This window comes from Pinus tabuliformis, chromosome 4_1, assembly GCF_031772625.1.
Source record: "Pinus tabuliformis cultivar Carrire ecotype Pingquan chromosome 4_1, CPIR1, whole genome shotgun sequence".
NCBI lineage: Eukaryota > Viridiplantae > Streptophyta > Pinopsida > Pinales > Pinaceae > Pinus > Pinus tabuliformis.
The window spans coordinates 74,350,195-74,371,428 of record NC_142303.1 but is presented as its reverse complement, the minus strand read 5'-3'; the positions used below and the strand labels follow the sequence as shown (position 1 = coordinate 74,371,428).

Genomic DNA, 21,234 nt, shown 5'->3' with positions numbered 1-21,234 from the left:
TCTCCTCATAGTCAACTCCCTCTACCTGTGAGAACCCTCTCGCCACAAATCGAGCCTTGAACTTCTCGATGCTGCCCTCTGCAGCATGCTTTATCTTGTAGAGCCATTTGGAAGTAACAACTAATTTACCCTCAGGCCTCGGCACTACCTCCCAAACATCGTTCTTCATAATAAAAGAATACTCCTCCATCATGGCCTCTCTCCAGACCTGCTGGCTGGCTGCCTCCTCATAACTAGAGGGCTCAGAGTCAACAATGCTTGTTACCAATGCCATGTAACTACAGAACGGCTCAGGTGGTTTACTCTCTCTAACCTGTCTCTTTGGCCCAGCAACTAATGTGGCCTCGTGCAAGTTATCTTGAAGCCACTTGGGCTTCCTCTTCCCTGAGCATACTTCTCCCACCGGAGTGAAAGAATCCTCATCATCATCAGAAGCCTAAACTCCTGAAGGCCTACCAACTGACCTCATGCTTGAATCAGTGCCTGTTGATGCTGAATTACTATGTGAACTGTCCATTAGTGGACTACCCTGTGAACTGCTCTATGGACTGCCCTGCATGCTGCCCGAAGAACCACCCACCTAACTCTAAGAACCACTTCTCACTGATGGACCTGACACTGTAATCGATGTACCTCCTGATCCCTGACCACTGGATCCCTATGATTGACTCAACTGCTCCTGAGGGTCTAGTGACTTTGGATACTCTAACTCTCGTGACCTCCTGAAATCTCTCTCCTCCTCGAACTTCACATCCCGCCTAACAACCACTTTCCTCTGCGCAGGAATATAAATCTGATAAGCTTTCGAGGTCTCGCTATTATCCACAAAGATGCCCTTGTCTTAGTGGGCTCTAGCTTGGTCCTGTTCTCCTTGGGGACATAGGAATATGTAAGGCACCCAAAGATACGAAAGTGCCCAATATCAGGCTTCTTCCCAGAAAAAACCTCCTCCGGAGTCACACTCCCCAAGGCACGATGTGGACTCCTGTTCTGCAAGTACACAGTAGTGTTGCAGGCCTCTGCCCACAAAAATAAAGGTAACCCCTGATCATGAAGCATGGCTTTGGCAGCCCCTGCAATGGATCTGTTCTTCTTCTCTGCAACCCCATTCTGCTGGGGGTAGTAAGGAACTGTGAACTCCCTCCTAATGCCTGCCTCAACACAAAAATCAACAAAGTCACCAAGGGTATACTCCCCTCCATTGTCCAACTTGAGGACCTTGATCTTCCTACCTGTCTGGGTCTCCACGAGAGCTTTGAACTCTTGAAACTGCTTGAAGGCCTCACTCTTGGTATTCAAGAAATAAATCCAGGTCTTCCTGGAGTGGTCATCAATGAATAAAACATAGTACTCATAGCCACTCAATGATACATGAGACATCCGACCACTCACATCGGTATGTATCATGTCAAGGATCTCGGTGGCTCTGATGTCACTGTTGGGAAAAGGGGATCTGGCAAACTTCCCCATAGCACATCCTCTGCATACATCAAGGTGATCAAAACTAAAATATAGCACACCAATGGTGATCTCCCGCAATGTACTCAAGGCCCCATGATACATGTGCCCCATCCTGCGGTGCCAAATCTCACACAACTCTAAACTGCTAGATCTGTTGTCGGTCTTGTCTCGGGTGCTGCTACTTAATGCCATCAGGGGCTAGAATGAGAACTTGTACACCTTGGCATGGTGCACACCAATCCCTCTAGCTGAAGAAGCTGGAGTGCCCTAGGATATATAAGCACCTACCCTCTCCTGAACAACACATCATACCCTCTATCCTCAAGTGCTGAGACAGATATCAGGTTCTTGTTCATTCCAAGCACATATAGAACATTTGACACTTTCAACGGAGGTTTGGGTCCCCTATCAAATGTCAATGTCCCCACACCGATTGCTCTAACAATGTTGTCATCACCAAGTACTACCTCCATATCAGTATCACCCTCTGAAAGCTCTGAGAAGTACTCTCTGACTCCTGTCATGTAGCGGGAAGCGCCACTGTCAACATACCAAATGCTAGAAGATGCTCTACTAGTAGCGGGGAATGCACACTCCCTCTAAACCTGTATGGCAGGTGATCCTGCACTAGTGGCCTCACAAGCTATGAACCCAAACTCCCGATCAAATCTCTCTGAGAAGCTTTCTATCTCTGTAGAAGTTGCCATGGGTTTGTCTTTCCCTTTCTTGTTCTTCTTCTCCGGACACACAACTGCATAGCGTCCCAACTTTTGACAATTCCAACATTTGACTTTGGAGTAGTCCTTCTCCTTGTTTTGTTGCTTGCCTTTACCTTTGCTTTTACCTCCACTGTTGGAACCTTGCTTCTTTACTCTGCCCTTCTTGCCTCTTGCTAACAATGCCACATTGTCATCCTCCTCCACCTGTTTGGTTGCCCCAAGATGGTTCTTTCTGATCTCATTCTGAATGCAATCATCCCACAACCTCTCCCAATCGGGAAGGTTTTCCCGTGCAACAATGCCATCCACAAAATTCTCCCAAGTCTTGGGAAGACCAATCAAAGCAATTTTCACCAACTCAGTGGATGCAATGATCTCACTTACGGCTGCCAACTCATCTCTCACTGAAGTGATCTTTGTGAGGTATGATGTAGCACTGTCATTCTTAGCCATTTTAATGGCCTTTAGTTTCTCCTTTACGACCATTTTTTTGTTTTCATTTCAGCTCTGGTAAACACTGGTCAAGGTTGTCCACATCTCATGTGCATAAGTCTTTCCTCTCACATGAGGAATGATATGATCTTTGATTCCTTCCATAATCAATCTTTTTGCCTTAGCATTCTTTTTGTTAAACTCTGCGAACTATACAGGGTCAGCAGGTACTGCTACTATGTTCTATGTGGTATTTACCATAATGCCCCAAACTTCTGCTTCCTCAAAGATGCTCTGGATTCTCTCCTTCCATGCACTGTAGTTGTTCTACCCATCCAACCTGTCTTCAACTCTCAAACCCAAAGACATGTTTCACTGTCCTACCAAACTGAAATTTTCAAATCTGTGGTAAAGGTTTCTGTTTTCTGTGTAAAAATTATTAGAATATTTCTATTTAGTATTTAATGCTCATTCTTTTAGCTGTTGCTATTTTTATTCTTTTAGCAGTTTCTTAAGATGAAACTGAGTGTTTCGCACTGTTTTATGGTATCAGAGCACAGGGATTTTTTTTTCGAAATAATTTTTCATAGTTTGAAAAATTCAGTAGTTCATTTCGAAACTGCTCTCAGGCTCTGTAGATTTCTTGATCAGCTATCCTCTTCGTATCCTAATCTCTTGAGTCCCTTCATTCCTTTCTAAGGTCGAGCCCTCTGTAAGCCAGGTAGCCTTCACTGAGTCTTAGCCTCGGCTTTGCTCACTGTGATAAAAGCTTACAGTCGTCAATCTCGATACAGAAAGGGATTCTTCTCCTGCATTGTCATTTTATGAGGAATTAACTTTGTGGCGGAATCATGAAATTGCCTTGAAATTAAAATCCGGCATTTCGAATCCGGGGGCAGCAGTCTATTTGTCGGTTGAACAGTTTATTTGTTTGAAGACTTGTTGTCTCATCGTGGCACTTGAAGCCTAGCCACTCTCGAAATTTGCCACCGGAACCCTTCCCTTTTCACTGAGAATATCAGTGTTCGCTGCTCAGCTGAGGATTTGCTTTACCACACGGGAACGTGGCAACACAGTCTACACGCCCGACGCCCACACAGTCTTCGCTACACGGGAATATATCAGTGTTCGCTGCTCAGCTGAGGATTTGCTTTGCCACACGGGAACGTGGCAACACAGTCTACACGCCCGACGCCCACACAGTCTTCGCTACACGGGAATCGCACGCCCGAATTATATCAAAGTTACAGTAATATCATTCGTTATCAGCACGAATTAGATCCCGTGGTATTACATTGGTTGGTCCCGTGGTATTACATTGGCTGTCTCCTCCACCAGATCGAGGGCCTGAATTAGAACCGGAAGCGGTAGCGGAAACCAAAGCCGTATTTTGGCTCACGTTTTCAACAGATCGAGATCCTCCAGAGATTTAAGCACCGCTTGCATCACGTGACGGCAGTTTCCAGATCATAGTGACGGCATTAAAAATATCACGCATTTTCCAGGGATTTTCCAGTGACGGTATTTTCAAGTGACGCCATTTTCCAGATTCACGTGTTTGCTTAGCGATTTGATTAAAAGTTTATTGTGATTTTCTTTTGAAGCGGTGGGACCAGAACAGCGTATATATAATCGTGGACAGCTTCAGTCTACGTATTTTTTTCTCTCTCTTCAAATCAGCTTTAATTTTATGAAGATACAGATCTGAGTTATTTTTTGTGCAAGACTATTTCTTTCAAAACAGAATTTGTTAAGGTTTGGTACAGTCATCTTGAAAGAGGAATTTTAAGCAGGCAGCTACATCTTTTTGTGTGTCAAACTTCTGTATTGTCTTTGGGAAAATGGCCACGCTCACCAATCTGATGTTAGAAGGAAATCAACGCTTTAATGGCAGCAACTATAACATTTGGAAACAAAGAATGCTGACCATTTTTGAATACAGGCATCTTGATCAGCTCATTTTGGGCAAAGAGCCTCGTCCCGGTACAGCTGGTACCGATCAAGATAAATTTGATGATCGAAATCGAAAGGCTGTTATGCTTCTCAAGCTCTCTGTCGCTGATGATCAGTTACCACAGATTCCTTCTGGCAAGACCGCTGCCGAAATCTGGCAACAGTTGAAAGAACTGCACGAGACATCTGACAAAAGCAGAGCATTTTTTCTCAAAAATCAGTTGTTCTCCATCATGATGGATGAACATATGTCTTTACAGGAACATCTCAACAAAATTAAAGACATTCGAGATCAGCTCGAAGCCATTGGTCAGACCATGGAGGAAGAAGATATGGTAGTCATTACTCTGAAAAGTCTACCGAAATCTTATGAACCAGTGTTGCGGGGGAGCGCCCCCCCCCTTCGAACCCGCTCCCGAAGCGCGCTCCGGGCGGGAGCGGCTCGGGAGCGGGTCGAGAGCGCGCTCCCAAAATCGCTCACGGACGGGAGCGATTTTCGGGAGCGCGCTCCCTTAAAAAAATTTACGCTCCCTGGTCTGATAGGGAGCGTTTCAGGGAGCGATCGCTCCCGCGCTCCCGGAGCGTTTTTTAATGCCCTGGAGCGATCGGGGAGCGATCGCTCCCCGATCGCTCCCGGGCATTAAAAAACGCTCCGGGAGCGATTTTAAACTGGCCAGGAGCGGTTCGACGGAAAAAAATTCCGCCGGACCCGAAAATTTAAAAAAATTTAGCTAATTTTTTTTGTTTTATAAGCCCAATGGGCCAAAAACATGTCATTACAACTTTGTTGAGCAAGTGATTGAGAGCTTGAGCAAGAGATTGAGAGCTAGAGCAAGAGCTAAGGAGCAAGGAGCCAGAGCTGAGGAGCGAGGAGCAAGTGCCAAGGAGCGAGGAGCAAGCTTGCAGAGGTAAGTAACTTAATCATTTAGTTAGTTTAGCTGGTTAGGTAGTTAATTTGGTTAGTTTAATTTACCTGTTTGAGTTTAAAGATCATTAATTTAAATTAAATTAATAAATTAAATGAATTAATCCCAATAAACTAAATTAATTTGCAGATTCAAGACTCAAACCCTACAAACATCAAACACGATGGACCTGGGGATATTTATTGGCATTTTCCTCTTCCTGGTCCCTTTTATGGTTATTATGGTGGTGGAGAGTAGGAAACGGAGGGGGCCTGAAACTGAAGAGGTGGATGAAGAAGCCGGAGGAAGTCAAATGGATGAAAACCCCAGTGAGGAGGAGGTGGAGGAGGGTGAACATGAGGGTCAAAAAACTAAACAAGACCAAACTCCATTGTAAAAATATGTTCACAGGGCTGAAACAGGGAGAGGGGGTGGAACCACTAAATTTCATTGCCCCCATTGCAACACTGATTACACAGGCTCATACACCCGTGCTAGAAGACACCTCTGCGGGAAAAGGCCATGGGATGGAGAGAAACAAATAGGAATCAAAACTTGTGCAGCGGTGTCAACAGCAGATAGAGCCAAATACATAAAGGAAGAGGAGGACGCCCAATACAGAGCAAAAAGATCAAGGGGTTTCTTTGAACCAAGCTCACAAAGAACTCCTTCAGCATCCTCCCAAGGCAGTGGATATGGACATGGAGGCACAGGGTCATCATCCTTACGCCGTAGAACCATATCAGATTTCCTTGATGAGGGGTGTAGGAATGATGTGGATTCAAAAGTTTACAGGTTCCTCTATGCATGTGGGATACCATTCAATGTTCTACACTCACCTTATTGGCACGAAATGGTTTCTGCCATAAATGATGCCCCTAAAGGATACAAGAGCCCTGGGTATGACAAGGCAAGAACTGTTGGCCTTGATCATGAAAAAGCAAAAATATCACATTCTTTGAATAAAATGACAAGTTCTTGGACTGACAATGGGGTGTCCATTGTATCTGATGGATGGACAAATGTAAAAGGCAAGCCATTGATAAGTGTTCTTGCTGTGTCCCGAAGTGGTCCCATCTTTCTAGCTGCACATGATTACTCAAACAAGTTCAAGACCGCTATCAACATTGCAGAAGCATTGCTTGAAACAATTGAGCGTATTGGCCCATACAATGTCATCCAAGTCATCACTGATAATGCTCCTAATTGTAAGGCAGCGGGAGCAATTATTAAGGATAAATACCCGAACATATTTTGGTCTGGATGTTTGGTTCACACATTGAACCTTCTGTTGCATGATATTGTCAAAAACAAAAATGAACAATACCAATGGATTGGTGATTTGTACAAGAAAGGAAAAAAAAATGATAAAATTTATTACAAATCATAGCAATACCCATGGCCTTTTCCGCAGTCACTCGAGATTGGAGTTGCTGAAGATTGCGAGGACTAGATTTGGTAGCTATTACCTCACCTTCAGGCGCCTTTTGAAGGTAAGAGAGGCATTAGCTAGCATGGTATCAAGTCCACATTGGCAGGTGTTAAAGGAAAGGGCTACAAATGTAGCTGACATTGCAGGTTTTGAAACGGTGGAGGAGGCTGCTCTTGATGGGCAGTTTTGGACAACTCTGAGACAGGTATTGGATTTCACCAAGCCAATTTATAACATGATTCGGTTTGCAGATACAGACAAACCAGTGACTGGCGAGGTGTATGAGCAAATGGATACCATGTTGGGGGAAATAAAAGACATTGTTCATAACAGAGATCCTGACTTGTACAAACTGATTCACGATTGTGTGTGTGAACGGTGGAATAGGCTTAACCTTCCACTACATTGCTTGGCGTATATCCTTACGCCAAAATACTACTCTACATCTTGGTTGGGCAAACCTGCAGCAGGGGGTGGTGTTAGGACCAAACCCCATTTAGATCGAGAGGTAACTAGAGGATATCTGGAAGCATTAGAAAAGTTGGTGCCTGACAGGGAGGAATGTGCAGCTGTGCGCCTTGAAATAGGCAGATACTTCACTGGCAATGGTTTGTATGGTAACTTCCATGCAATGGACGACAAAGATAAATTTGATTCTCTCACATGGTGGGAAACATATGGCGGCCACGGACTTTTGCCAAAATTGGCAAAAAAAGTTCTTTCACAGGTTGTAAATTCTTCTTCTGCAGAGAGGTGTTGGAGCACCTACAGTTATATACATAATGTGAAAAGAAACAGGCTCAACGAAAACCGAGCAGAAAGCTTGGTTTATGTGCACTACAATTTGAGGTTGTTGAGCCATTACTGTGATCGGGCTAATGAAGATCCCACATATAAAATTTGGGACAATCACCCTGAGGACGACAATTTGGAGGATGGCATTGTACATATGGAAGAACTAGAAGAGGAGCTTGTACGGGATGAAAATGAAGCAGCTGCAGCAGCCATGCCACCTCCACCTCCACCATCCAGTAGCAGTGCTCGGGGCCCGAGACTTGTTCCATTGCTGTCGCCACCTCCATCGACACCCTCGCGTGGAGGCTCTAGTTCTGGTCGTCAGTCTGTGCGGGAGACTCCTAGAAGACCACCACGACCTGCTTATACTCCTGGAGACTCTCGTGGCAAGGGCCACTTGTAGATTTACAGTTTACTTGTCTTTTTTAGTTTCTATTAGACTTTAGTTTTCATAACTGTTGAGTTTTGAGTCCTTGACTCTTGAGTCTTGACTCTTGACTCTTTCATATCATTATGACATTATGATATTTTTTGTAAACATTATATCACTGTGACAATGAAAATTTGAAGTTTGAAGTTGGGCCTTGGCAATTATAACTCATTGGTAATGATTGTGAATTATGAATATGATGCTTTGTGAAAGACTAAAGTTGTTTCATTTCATCTCATTATTCATGTTTCATTTTATAAATTTTTAACATTTCATATCATGTTAACAGTTAGAAGTTAGGACTTAGAAATATCTTCGATATTACTTCTTGTAATGGTTAAACTTGGCTTACAAGTACAACTTGTTACTTTGGTGATCAATGATGATAAATGTTATTGAATTTTCAATTCTAAAAGCTTGAAGTTGAAACTTTAATATTGAATTTGATGAATCATGATTTATAAGAGTCAATATGTTGCAGTTGTAATATGTATTTTACTAACTTGTGGACATGGTTGATGACGATTATAATTTCTAGATGATTGATGTGATATGGTTCAATGATCAATTTATGTCTTTTTATGTTTTTTATGTCTATTTCATCATTCTACATGTTTTTGTTGACATATATGTATCAAAAATTAAAAAATATAAAAAATATATATATTTTTAAAAAATCGCTCCCCGATTCGCTCCCAAACCGGGAGCTTCTGAAAATGGTCGCTCCCGCTCCCGCTTCCGCTCCCGCTCTTGCTCCCAAGTAACATTGTTATGAACACTTCATAGAAACACTCAACATTACAACCACAAATGTTGATTTGAAGTTTCCAGATTTATGTACCAAACTTCTGCAGCAGGATCGGTGGAAACAGCAGTTTGGTAGTGGTGCGTCATCAGTGTCCTCGGAAAATGCATTTGCTGCAAAATACCAGTCCTCTCAGTTCTTTCAGCAGAAAGGCTCTTCTCAGCCTTTTGATCCTGCTAGGAAGAAAAGTGTGCAGTGTAATTACTGTCACAGATTCGGTCACATGAAGAAAGATTGCCGACAGAGGATTGCTTCTGAACAGAAGAAACAGGGAGGGCCACATCAGACAGCAAATGTTGCAGAACATTCCGAGCAGACAGAGTCTGCCTTTTACGCCTTTATGGCTAAAAGGTCTTCAGAACATGTTCCTTCCTCTGCATGGTACATTGATTCTGGTGCATCACGCCACTTCTCTCACAGGCGTCACTGGTTTATTGACTTCTCACCTTTCAGTGATTCTGTGGTATTTGGTGGAGGTGAAAAGTACACTGTAGCTGGCAGGGGTACAGTTCAAATTCAGTCTGGTGGACGCACGCTCATATTTCTGAATGTATACTATGTTCCTGGTATGGAGATTAATCTGCTATCTGTCAGCGAGATTATGAGGAATTCTCCTCAGCTCGATGTTGTGTTCAGTGCACACAAGTGCTCCATCATTGACAGGGAGACCAGTCTAACAGTTGCTGTTGGCCTAGAGGACCATGGTCTATACAGGCTACTTGACACCGGTGACTCTCCAGAAGTGGCTCTAGCAGCACGTGTCTCTCCCATCAGCACTCTATGGCATCAGCGATCTGGGCATCTACATATGCAGTATCTCTCTCAGCTCTCTCGGGAGGGACTTGTGTCAGGATTACCTGATATTCAGACTCAGCAGTTGGGGGTATGTAGCGCCTGTCAAGCGGGAAAGCAACATCGATCTTCATTCAAAAGTGGAGAATCTTGGCGCGCATCTAAGGTACATCAGTTACTTCATGCTGACATTTGTGGTCCTATGAATACAGCTTCTATCACTGCTTGCAAATATTTTTTACTTATTGTAAATGACTTCAGTAGAAAGATGTGGGTGTATTTTTTAAAAAATAAATCTGATACTCTTAGTACCTTTCAGAAGTTTAAAACCTTAGTTGAAAAAGAATCTGGGTGTAATATCATGACCCTTAGAACCGACAATGGGGGGGAATTTTGTTCCTCAGCGTTTGCCAACTTCTGTGATATTCATGGCATCAAACGTCAATTAACCACACCTTACACTCCCCAACAGAACAGTGTTGTCGAGCGTCGCAACCGCACGGTTGTTGAAATGGCTCGTTCCATGTTACAACACAGGAGTGTTCCAAACAAATTCTGGGCTGAAGCAGTATTTACTGTTGTTTACCTTCTTAACCGATCACCTACTCAGGCTGTTAAAGGGAAGACTCTTGAAGAAGTTTGGTCTGGTCGTAAGCCTAAGATCAGTCACCTCAAAGTTTTTGGCTCAGTTGCATATGTTTGGCTTCCACCTGCTAAGCGCTCTAAGTTGGATTCCAAAAGCCAGAAACTCATGATGACAGGTTACAATGATCATCACAAGGCCTATAGGCTGATAGATATAGCCACTGGTCGTCTTAGCTTTAGTCGAGATGTAGTATTTGATGAAGACAGAGGATTCTTTCAGTCTTCTTCTTCTGAGCAGCGTTCTGAGGATCATCCTCACAGTGTTCTTCTTCCGGTCGGTCCACCTGATGGGAGGGATGATGCAGCATCAGTATTTGATAATACTCTATCTGAGCTTCCTCCAGAAAATAACCCTCCCCTTGCTGCCCCTATTGCTCTTGAGTCTTCTCCACCTCCTCCTGATATTAGTTCTTCTACTCTTCGGCCTAAATGGTGGGCTAAAACCATTGGTGATCTCCGGGATGATGAGCTACTTGAAGGTAGAACTTCTAGACATAAGAACAGACAACACTCTACAGTCAATTTCGCTCTTATGGCTAACTTACACAATATTTTTGAGCCTCAAACCTATTCAGAGGCTAAGGGTACATCTGAGTGGGAACAGGCTATGGAAGCCGAATTCCAGAGTCTTCAGAAGAATCACACCTGGACACTTTCTGATCTTCCTGCCGAAAAAAAGCCCATAGGCTGCAAATGGGTGTATAAAGTGAAATACAAAGCTGATGGAACCATAGACAAGTATAAAGCTCGCCTTGTGGCTCGAGGGCTCTCACAGAAGGAAGGCATCGACTATGAGGAGACTTTTGCTCCTACAGCCAAGATGAGTACCATAAGGCTTGTCCTTGCTCTAGCAGCTCAGTTCAATTGGAAAGTTCATCAGATGGATGTAAAGAGTGCTTTCCTAAATGGTGATCTCCAAGAAGAAGTCTACATGACGCAGCCTCCAGGATTCAAGGTTGCTGGTCAAGAATAGAAAGTGTGTCGGTTAGCTAAAGCAATCTATGGATTGAAACAAGCTCCTCGGGCTTGGTACATGAAAATTGATCAGTACCTGACAGATCAGGGTTTTCAGCAGAGTCCATCTGATGCAAACCTGTATATCAAGCATACTGGTGGTGATATCTTGTTTGTGGTTGTCTATGTGGATGACCTTATCATTACTGGCAGCTCTGCACATTTGATCCATGGGATCAAACAAGATCTATGCAGAACTTTTGAGATGACAGACTTGGGACTTCTTCATTACTGCCTAGGGGTTGAAGTTTGGCAAACTGAAAATCAGATCTTTCTCTCTCAGTCCAAGTATGCCAAAAATCTTGTGGAAAGGTTCAGAATGCAGGATTGCAAACCGGCCACGACTCCTATGGAACCAGGGCTCAAACTTTCAGCACAGTCACCCTCTCCTCTTTTGGATGAAACTTTATTCAGGCAATTAGTGGGCAGTCTCATCTATCTTACTGCTACCAGACCTGACATCAGTTTTGCAGTAAGCTACATTTCCCGCTTCATGTCAGCTCCTAAAGCTGATCATTGGATAGCAGCAAAGCGGGTGCTACGATATGTGCGTGGTACTTCTGATTATGGTCTCTTATATACTCGCAGTTCAAATCCTATTCTCAGTGGCTACACTGACTCTGACTGGGCCGGTTCGGTTGATGACCGTAAATCTACAGCTGGGTATGTGTTTAGTCTAGGATCTGGTGCTGTTACTTGGACTAGTAAGAAGCAACAGGCAGTGGCTCTCTCCTCAACAGAAGCTGAGTATCGGGGAGCAGTTAAGGCATCCTGTGAGGCAGTTTGGCTTCGACGTATGCTTGCAGATATGCATGTTTTCCAGACAGGGCCTACTCCTTTGTTCTGTGATAATCAGGGAGTGCTCAAACTTGCCAAGAATCCAGTCTTTCATGAACGAACAAAGCATGTGGAAACTCATTGCCACTACATTCGCCAGCTGGTTGAAGACGGCTCAGTTCAGTTGCAATATGTTCCCACAACAGAGCAGCGCACCGACATTTTCACCAAGCCTCTTGGTCCTGATAAATTTGTAAAATTTTGAGGGTCTATTGGTGTTGTAAATAGATTGAGCATTAAGGGAGGGTATTAGAATATTTCTATTTAGTATTTAATGCTCATTCTTTTAGCTGTTGCTATTTTTATTCTTTTAGCAGTTTCTTAAGATGAAACTGAGTGTTTCGCATTGTTTTACAGCGTGCTGTAATTTTCACTTTGCTGTCCCAAACTGCACTTTTCAGCCAACCTAGCTCTGATACCATGAAAAAAATTTCAACCCCCACTCCAGTTATCAGTTTTCCTTATCACTCCATGCATTTAGTTTTAAATCCAAGCATGATAAAATTCTAAAATCTGGAAATGACAATAATTTTCTGAAAACACAAATTTCGGAATTTCACAACTGCTAAAATTGCAAAACTATGACAGCCACACACAGAAAATAACACAATGATTTTTGGTCAATGTGACCCTGGAAAAACCCCCTACAACTCTTGGGGAAAACCAGTTTGAGAGCTCTTTTTTATTTCTGAAAATGCTTTTACAGAGGAACTGAAATACACAGTAAAAATTTTAGCAACCACACATTACAACTTATCTCGATTTTCGTGCTTGAACTCCACCTAGAAAATCGTGCCAATCAGCGAACAACCAAAACAGAAATTTTTACAGCAATAAAATAACATAAATGTTGTACGGCCTGCCTCAAAAAATGTGCCCAAACCTTGCTGTCCCTCTTTCTCGATTTTTGTGCCTTTCTCCTATTGTACTGTTTTTACTTGGGATGCGTGCCAATAAATGTTGCTGCCTAGATTTGCTAAAATGTCTTCTTGTTGTTCTCCTTCACTTCGTCACTGCTTAGAAATTTTCTCCTTGCCTTCTCTTCTCTTTCTCTCAAATGCTCATGAAAGAATGAATTGATCTTTTCCTCTTCTCTTCTCCTTTTAATCTCCAAATTACCTTTTGGGTTACCCTAAGATCTAAAGGCTGACATTCATTTAGATCTAAGGATGAGAATAAATGTTCATTTAATTCTCACTTTCTATTTTTTAACTCACCCACTTTAAATAAAGACCCACTTAGCCTTTTATTTCCATAGTCACTTTTTCACTTTCTAATTCTTCATTGAGTTTAATAAAGTCACCTTTAAATTAGAATGTAACTTTACCACTTATAAAGTCACTTTTAAATTAGAATGTAACTTTACCACTTATAAAGTCACTTTTAAATTAAATTGACTTTACCACTTACAAAGTCACTTTAGGAGAAAAGTACAAATAAATTTGGACACTTTTCCCTAGACCAAATATCAAAGCCTTAGGGAACCACTTGTCCTCTGGTGGTGACAAGGCCTCAAGACAGATCAGTGGTAGGTTCAAAATGGATCTACAAGATCAAATACGTTGCATACAGCAATGTTGAGAAACACAAGGTCAGGTTTGTGGCTAAGGGGCATGCTCAAAAGGAAGGGATTGACTATGAGGAGACCTTTGCCCCGGTAGATAGGTATACATCTATTAGGACTGTTATATCTCTAGCAGCCCAGATGGGATGGGAGATCCATTAGATGGATGTCAAAACGACATTTCTGAACGGGGTAATAGAAGAGGAGGTATACATTGAACAACTAGAGGGTTTTGAAACTCATGAGAAGAAGCCTCATGTATGCAGATTGAAGAAAGCCTTGTATGGGCTAAAATAGGCACCAAGAGCATGGTATGGTCGAATAGATGGCTACTTGCAGAAGATGGGGTTTGTCAAGAGTGACGCGGATCCGAATATCTACTATCTGGTTGTAGAGAACGAGCCACTAATCTTAGTATTGTATGTGGATGATCTCTTTCTGAGAAGATCATCCAGACTCATCGCGGACTACAAGAAGCATCTGGCCACAGAATTCAATATGAAGGATTTGGGACGAATGCACTGCTTCCTAAGGTTGGAAGTTTGGCAGCAGAGGGAGAAATCTTCCTTAGGCAAGGGAGGTATGCTACAGAAATCCTGAAAAGATTTGGGATGGAGGATTGTAGGACTATGGCTACGCCAATGATCACCAACTGGAAGAAGATTGATGCATCAAAAGACAATGATGTTGATCCTACCCTATACAAGCAGCTCATAGGGTCCCTGATGTATTTGGTCAATACCAGGCCAGACATTTGCTACGTTGTCAACACCCTCAGTCAATTCATGGTGGAACAGAAGAGGGTGCACTAGGCAGCAGCCAAACATGTTCTCAAGTATTTACAGGGAACAGTCGATTATGGACTCTTGTACACCAAGGGTAAGGCTATCAGATTAAGTGGATTTACTGATGCAGATTGGGCAAGAAGTTCAGTGGATCGGAAAAGTACCTATGGGTACTGTTTCAACATTGGATCAGGAATAACCTCCTGGTGTAGTAGGAAACAGAACTCCGTGGCTCTAAGCTCATCTGAGGCAGAATATATGGCGGCAAGCACAGCTTCGTGTGAGGCCATATGGCTTAGAAAACTGCTTGTAAACCTATTCAGAAGGAATATGGAGGCGACCAAGATCATGTGTGATAATCAGAGTTGCATCAAGCTCTCTGAGAATCCAGTGTTTCATGACAGGTCGAAGCATATTGATATCCAGTGTCACTTTATCAGGGACTATGTAGGGAAAAGAAAATATTAATGTGTATTAATATAAAACTGTGTTAGAATGGTCCAAAAGTCATGGATCAAGCCAGATCCAATCTTAGCCGTTGATTAGGGACTTAATCTCGACCGTTGATTTGTCAACGAGAAAAGTATAAGAGGAGGCTTGAGGGTCACTTGGAGAACAGACTGAGGGAGACCAGTCAATTCAATTTTTGGAGCGAGGTTAGCTGAGAAATTGAACCAGTGGTCTGGTGAGCAGTCAGGAGGCAGCAAGTACGGAGCAGAGAGGCAGGATCAGCCACTGGAGATCAGCGCTGAGGCAGGAGAGGCAGACGCAGAGGCAGCAGAAGACTGCGCAGTCACTTGCTGGGCCTACGTGGGTGACACAGAGAGGCCCAGGGCTGACGCAGTCAAGCAGGGGCTGACGCAGAGGATTTGAGAGCCACGCAAAGGTCAGCCAGGCTGACGCTGGGATTGGGAGAAGTGCTAGAGAATTATTTCTCTCTGTGGGTAAGCCAGTTTAGCACCCTGTTGTACTGAAGAATTGTTGAATAATAAAATCCTCCCTTGCTGCACTGGTTTTCCCACATTGGGTTTTTCCAGGGACTGTTGTCCAAAATATTTGTGTCAATGTGTTAATGCTTGTGCATATGTTTGTTTCTGTATTACGATGTGATATCTGAAGCAGTATTTATTTTAATGTTTATTGAAGTAATTTCATAAATAACTTATTGTGGAATAAGTAGGAAATATAAATTAGTTGCTACAGTGAAAGAATTTTCACACTAAGCAATTGGAGAAGGATAATGAGCTAGATGAGGGCTAATGAGGGGGTAAGAGCTCAAGATAGACTTTTTTCCACATACTACAATGTTGTCCCAACAATCTTATGCCTTTTATCATTTTCTTGCCTTGTGGCTATATAGGCTTTAACTTTCTTTTAGCTGCATCAACCTCTTAAGGGAAAAGCTTCCGGGACCTTCCTCAAAGATGAGGATAAATGGGAGCCAATACTGGTGATAGCTAGCAATCAAACCAAACAATGGAGGTGGATAAGGGATATGTAGAAAGTGAAAATTATGAATTATCATGGACACGCTATGTCAATCAGTGCCTCCTATTTGTGCCCCTCCTAAATAGTGGAAGGAGAGGCCTCAAGGAAGGTCACACTGGACTAGGGGCAAGGGATAACCACCAAGGTGAAGTGTGGGAACAAGAATAAAATCAAGAGCAATCAATCATCCAACTCAACTGGTGATCCATACTAGAATGCCCTTAACATTAAATGAAAGCACATGATTACAAAAATGGTTAAAGTACCTTATGATAGATGACACACCTTCCTTCAAGAAGTAAGTTAGATGTCAAAAGCACTGATCGGGACATGCTAGAGGGCTCTAAGAGATAGCTACTTGTCGATCATCATAAGGTTGTGGGCTGGCAAGCTGAACAAGTAGTAGAAAATTTTTCTCCTAAGGGTCACCCACTTGGGTGCGCAACAGTACCCCAATTAACCTATATTACATGACAACTAATTAAGAGTAAAACCCTTGTTAATCTAGAGGGCTTCCTCCCTTCTCTTTTATCCATCTCTTCCTCTACCTTGGGGTGTCTTGGTTTTTCCCTAAAACCAACAAAATTGCGACTCAAATCTATCTTCCATCGTCTTTAATAGCATCTGTGGTACAGTGGTTCCCCATCCCTACTTTTATGCTCCATATGGTAACATGAATATGCTCGCTTGCTATAGAACCAATCCATATACCAACACTTGGCTCATTACACTAATAACATAATCAAATTATTAAATTAAAAACTAAGAGCATATTCCAACAATATAGTTTTAACTTAGAACGAATCTATGCCATTTAATTTGCATAACTTATGCTCAAAAAACCACGAGAAAAGGAGGCTTGACCAAGTTTTATTTGCCAAAAAAAACAGAACTGAAATACATAATAAATGAAACATTTTTTCTAAATTAGGCTTTCTACAAAGTTAGATTGATGCTTTTGTTCTTAACATTTAAAAGTGCAATGAACTAATGATCATATTGCAAATGCTTACCTTCATGTTTCCACCCGACTTAGCATCTAGGACGGAACTGCCTTGACTGCATACGAAAGAAACTGTAATTAGATATAAGAAATAGTAAATGTATGTGAAGCATTTAGTGACAAGTTTGAAAATTCCAGAACAACTCATGTTTGGGACACAAATTACTGTCGTCAAATGCTTTGACAAAACAATCACACTTATGAACATTCAAAGATATAAACACATAAAGCATTTCTTAATTGGTTAGGGACCTAAAATTTAGAAGTTCAAAGTACTATATAATTAAAAGAACTATTAGCAGCTATTTCATTCCAAGCTAAAGGTAATTACGGCACAAACACTTTAAAATAGAAAAGGACAAGTGGAAAAATACTAAGAACTAGTATGTATCTTATATATTAAGCATCCATTTATATCTATTACAGCAGAGAATCTGCTATACATATGCTTCCTCAGAATTAAAAGGGGATGAAATACTCCAAAGCAGTTTGTTCAGTTGGGAAGAAACAAGAATGAAATTGCAAAAGTTTATAACCCAGGGTATACTATGAACTGGTATACATCTTAAATTAAGCATTTGTTTATGTGAAAATTTCTAAGTCTGACACATTAGAAATCCCTACTGCATTATCTGGTTCATTATCTCTTACTTGTTCATTCCATTAACAAGTTATTTATAAATATAAATACCAAAATAAACACAAATGCAGTGTTCACACATATACAGATCAACAACTGAAATAACTGAGACAATCACACAAGGGACATCGTTATTTTTAGACAATCGTCCCTGGAAAAACCCAATGTGGGAAAACCAGTGCAGCAGATATGAGGGTTTTATTATTATGCAATTTTTGAATATAACTAGGATGGCAGAAGTGGCTCCCCCTTCAAAGATTTTCCTTGGCAGAAGTACCTCTCCTCGGAGACAGATATTCCGGCTGATCAGAAACTAGATGATTGATCCCACAGCAACTTAGACAGTTCCTTAGCTAGACAATGAAAGCTACTTCAAGCTTCTCTCTGGAACTACATCACCCTCCAGGGACTGTGTCAGCCTCTATAGCTCTGCGTCTGCCTATTAGCTCCCAATCTGCCCCACTAAAATTTCTCTGCACTCTTCAGCCCAGCGTCAGCTTCTTGGCCGTTTGCATCACCTGTGCTAGCCTTCTCAGCGTCTGCGTCAGTCCTGGTTGCCTCTACGTCAGCCTTCCAAGGCTCTGCGTTGTCTCTCCGGCACTTTCTCTACCTCTCTGATATGTATTCTTGGCCTTCTGCCGAACTGCTCCTCACTGCAACAGATAACTCGATTTCTCAGCAAACCCTGCCACAAAAAATCGAATTCTTGATCAATTTGGTGTGTCTCCAACTGACCCTCAAGCCTCCTCTTATACTTTTCCTATTGACGATTCAACAGCAGAGATTAAGTCCCTAATTAATAGCTAAGATTAGATTTGGCTTGATCCTCGTAATTTAGAACATTCTCACCCAGATTATATTAATACACATTAATATTTTAATTTCCTAAGTTTAGACTTAGGAACCCCATTAAAAATATTAATTATTTTAATATCTCTTCATCCGAGTGGAATTTCCCCAAACGATTTCTAGGGCTTGGAGATCTCATGTGCCTTAGCCTCCCCATCAATTTTCATGGCTAGAGTACATCCAATGCTACCACAAATCAACACTCCCTCTTAGCGAGGAATGTGCTCTAGTAATACTCCATCACTGAAACATCACATTGATCCTCCGCACCGATACCTGTGCTAATGCTTGGCCTACAGCCTCACATCCTCTACATTGTTGCTCCCTATACTGCTGCCCATGACACTGCCACTGCCACTGGTGCATTTGTATTGCAGCTCCCTCTCAACCAGTGTTGATAATATCGGCGATATATCGGCAATATTCGAAAATATTGCGATATTTTCGGCAAAACGATATATCGCCGAGAAAATATCGCGATATTTTCTGTTTTGAAAATATCGCGATATTTTCAAAATATCGGCAAATATCGGAAAATATCAGCAAAATATCACGATATTTTGAAAATATCGGCTATATTTAAAAATTTGAAAAAATTATTTTTTATGCTTGCCGATATTTGCCGAGATTTTTGCCGATATTTCCGATAAGATATTTTATGGACCCTTGCCGATATTTTGCCAATACCGATATTTTCAACACTGCTCTCAACATGCTGCCCATGCTACCCCTAGCTACTACTGCTAACTATTGCACTGCAACTAAGTTACCGAGAAGTAAGTAACTGTCTTCTCCCAAATACTGACATCCCAGTCAATCTGGAAGCCTCGTGATACTGAAGTTGCCTCTATAGCTATTATGTGCTCCCTTTGCTGCCACTGCGCTGCTGCATACAACTCTATGCCTCTCGCACTGTTGCAACATCCACTAAGTTGCCTCTGATTTCTGCACCAAGCACTGCCTTGCTGCTCCACTACACTTGCTCCACCCGACCCCTGTCATCCTGCTACTGTTGTTAAGGGCTCCCGTAGCCGAATGTGATCCAAGAGTTTGGGCACCTCAAGGATCCTGCCCCTAGTATGTAGTCCTCCTGACTACAACTCAATGTCTCCCCACCTCTTATCTAGAGGTGCATGAGCACTCATGGCACAATCGTTATTAGTCTCGACTTCTTTCTTTGCCTTAGCTGGAGCTAGCTTTGAATCGAAAGCCTCTCCCTTGTTTTTCTTCCTAAGACACTGGGATGCATAATGTCCCAAGTCCCCACAATGGAAGCACTTAACCTTGGAGATGTCCTTCATCTTCCTCTTCCCTTGTTGTCCTACAAATGCTAGAGTTGCATCCTCCTCCTCTTTCTTGATTCGACCTCCCTTGCCACTACTCCTCGCCTTGGTCATCCTCCTGATCTCTTCCTGGTGAAGAGCTGCCCACATCTCCTCCCACCCGGGAAGATTAGCCCTACCAAAATACTTTGGACAAATGTCTCCCACTCCTCGAAGACTGCATTCAGGGCAATCCTGACCATAAATTCAGGATCCGGTGTAGACACCACAAAAGTAAGTTGGTTGCAAATCTCCTGCAAACTGAGAAGGAATGGATCTATCTACTCTCCCTTCTGCATCTGATATGACCACAGTTGATTCTCCAATAGCATCTTCCGCTGCACGGAAGAGCCCTGGTATAAGGTGGTCAGGGTGTCCCACATCTCCTTTGTTGTGTTCTTCTCAATAATATGTGGTATGACATGATCTTTGACCCCGTCTAGGATCATGTACTTCGCCCTTGCCATTGCATCCTCATACTTCTCGTTCTCAACTAGGTCAACTGGGATAGCCACGGTTTTCAAGGCATAGTCCTTGATGGGATGTCAATCCAAGACTGCCAGGATCCCGGCCTTTTAGATGACAAAGTTGGAAGCCCCATCCAACCTGTCTTGTTCCCTCAGTCCATTCACTGCCATTTCAGCTCCTCTTCTGGACTTCCTTTGAGTCTCGACTCCCCTCCTGGAAATCTCCCACTAAGTCTTGATTTCCCTTCTGGAAATCCTCGGACCAAATGTCAAACCACTCCTCTCCAATCCTCCTTGCAACTACAAGTCTGATCTGGATTCCTTGGTTAGAAATCCGACGAGGTAGTGATTCCCTCTACCTTGGTTCCATCTCCTTAGACACAGTTCTGCTTCGACAGAAACAGTGTCCCACCAGCTCCTCAAATCACAATCTGCCCACAGCTTCCCAAGCCCCGGCTACTAAAGAAACTGATCATTTCAGGCTCTGCACAATCCCAGCAAAGGCTGAATCTACTCCTCCTGGCCACAGCATCGATCCTTCCAGGCTGAGAAACATGGTTGGACACTGCGTAGGTCTGATCTGCCCCTTGTCTTCCTCTGTGCTAACCCTCCTCCTGGCTCGAAATGATAACACAGGCTCCGCGTCACTTCCTCTCTTGCTGCTTCTGTTCTAGAATAGCGCTGCCTCTCGGGACAACTGCTTTTGCTACAAATTCTTCAAATTTCTCCTGTTGGCGTCTTCAATTCTCTTGTGATCTGCAATGCTCTGATACCTTGTGGAAATTTCTAAGTCTGACTCATTAGAAATCCCTACCGCATTATTTGGTTTATTATCTCCTACTTGTTCATTCCATTAACAAGTTATTTATAAATATAAATATCGAAATAAAGACAAA

At 42.6% G+C, this 21,234-nt stretch overlaps 1 protein-coding gene across 3 annotated transcripts in view; it reads right to left on the bottom strand.

Moving 5' to 3' along the window:
- Nucleotides 1–21,234, bottom strand: part of LOC149174219 (Metallo-hydrolase/oxidoreductase superfamily protein) — a 460,911-nt gene that overhangs the window by 132,936 nt on the left and 306,741 nt on the right. For all 3 annotated transcript variants that reach the window (XM_089419245.1, XM_089419244.1, XM_089419243.1), the window contains exon 9: nucleotides 17,071–17,116. In XM_089419245.1, coding sequence (XP_089275371.1) covers nucleotides 17,071–17,116 — 46 coding nt within the window. The remainder of the gene's footprint in view (nucleotides 1–17,070; nucleotides 17,117–21,234) is intronic.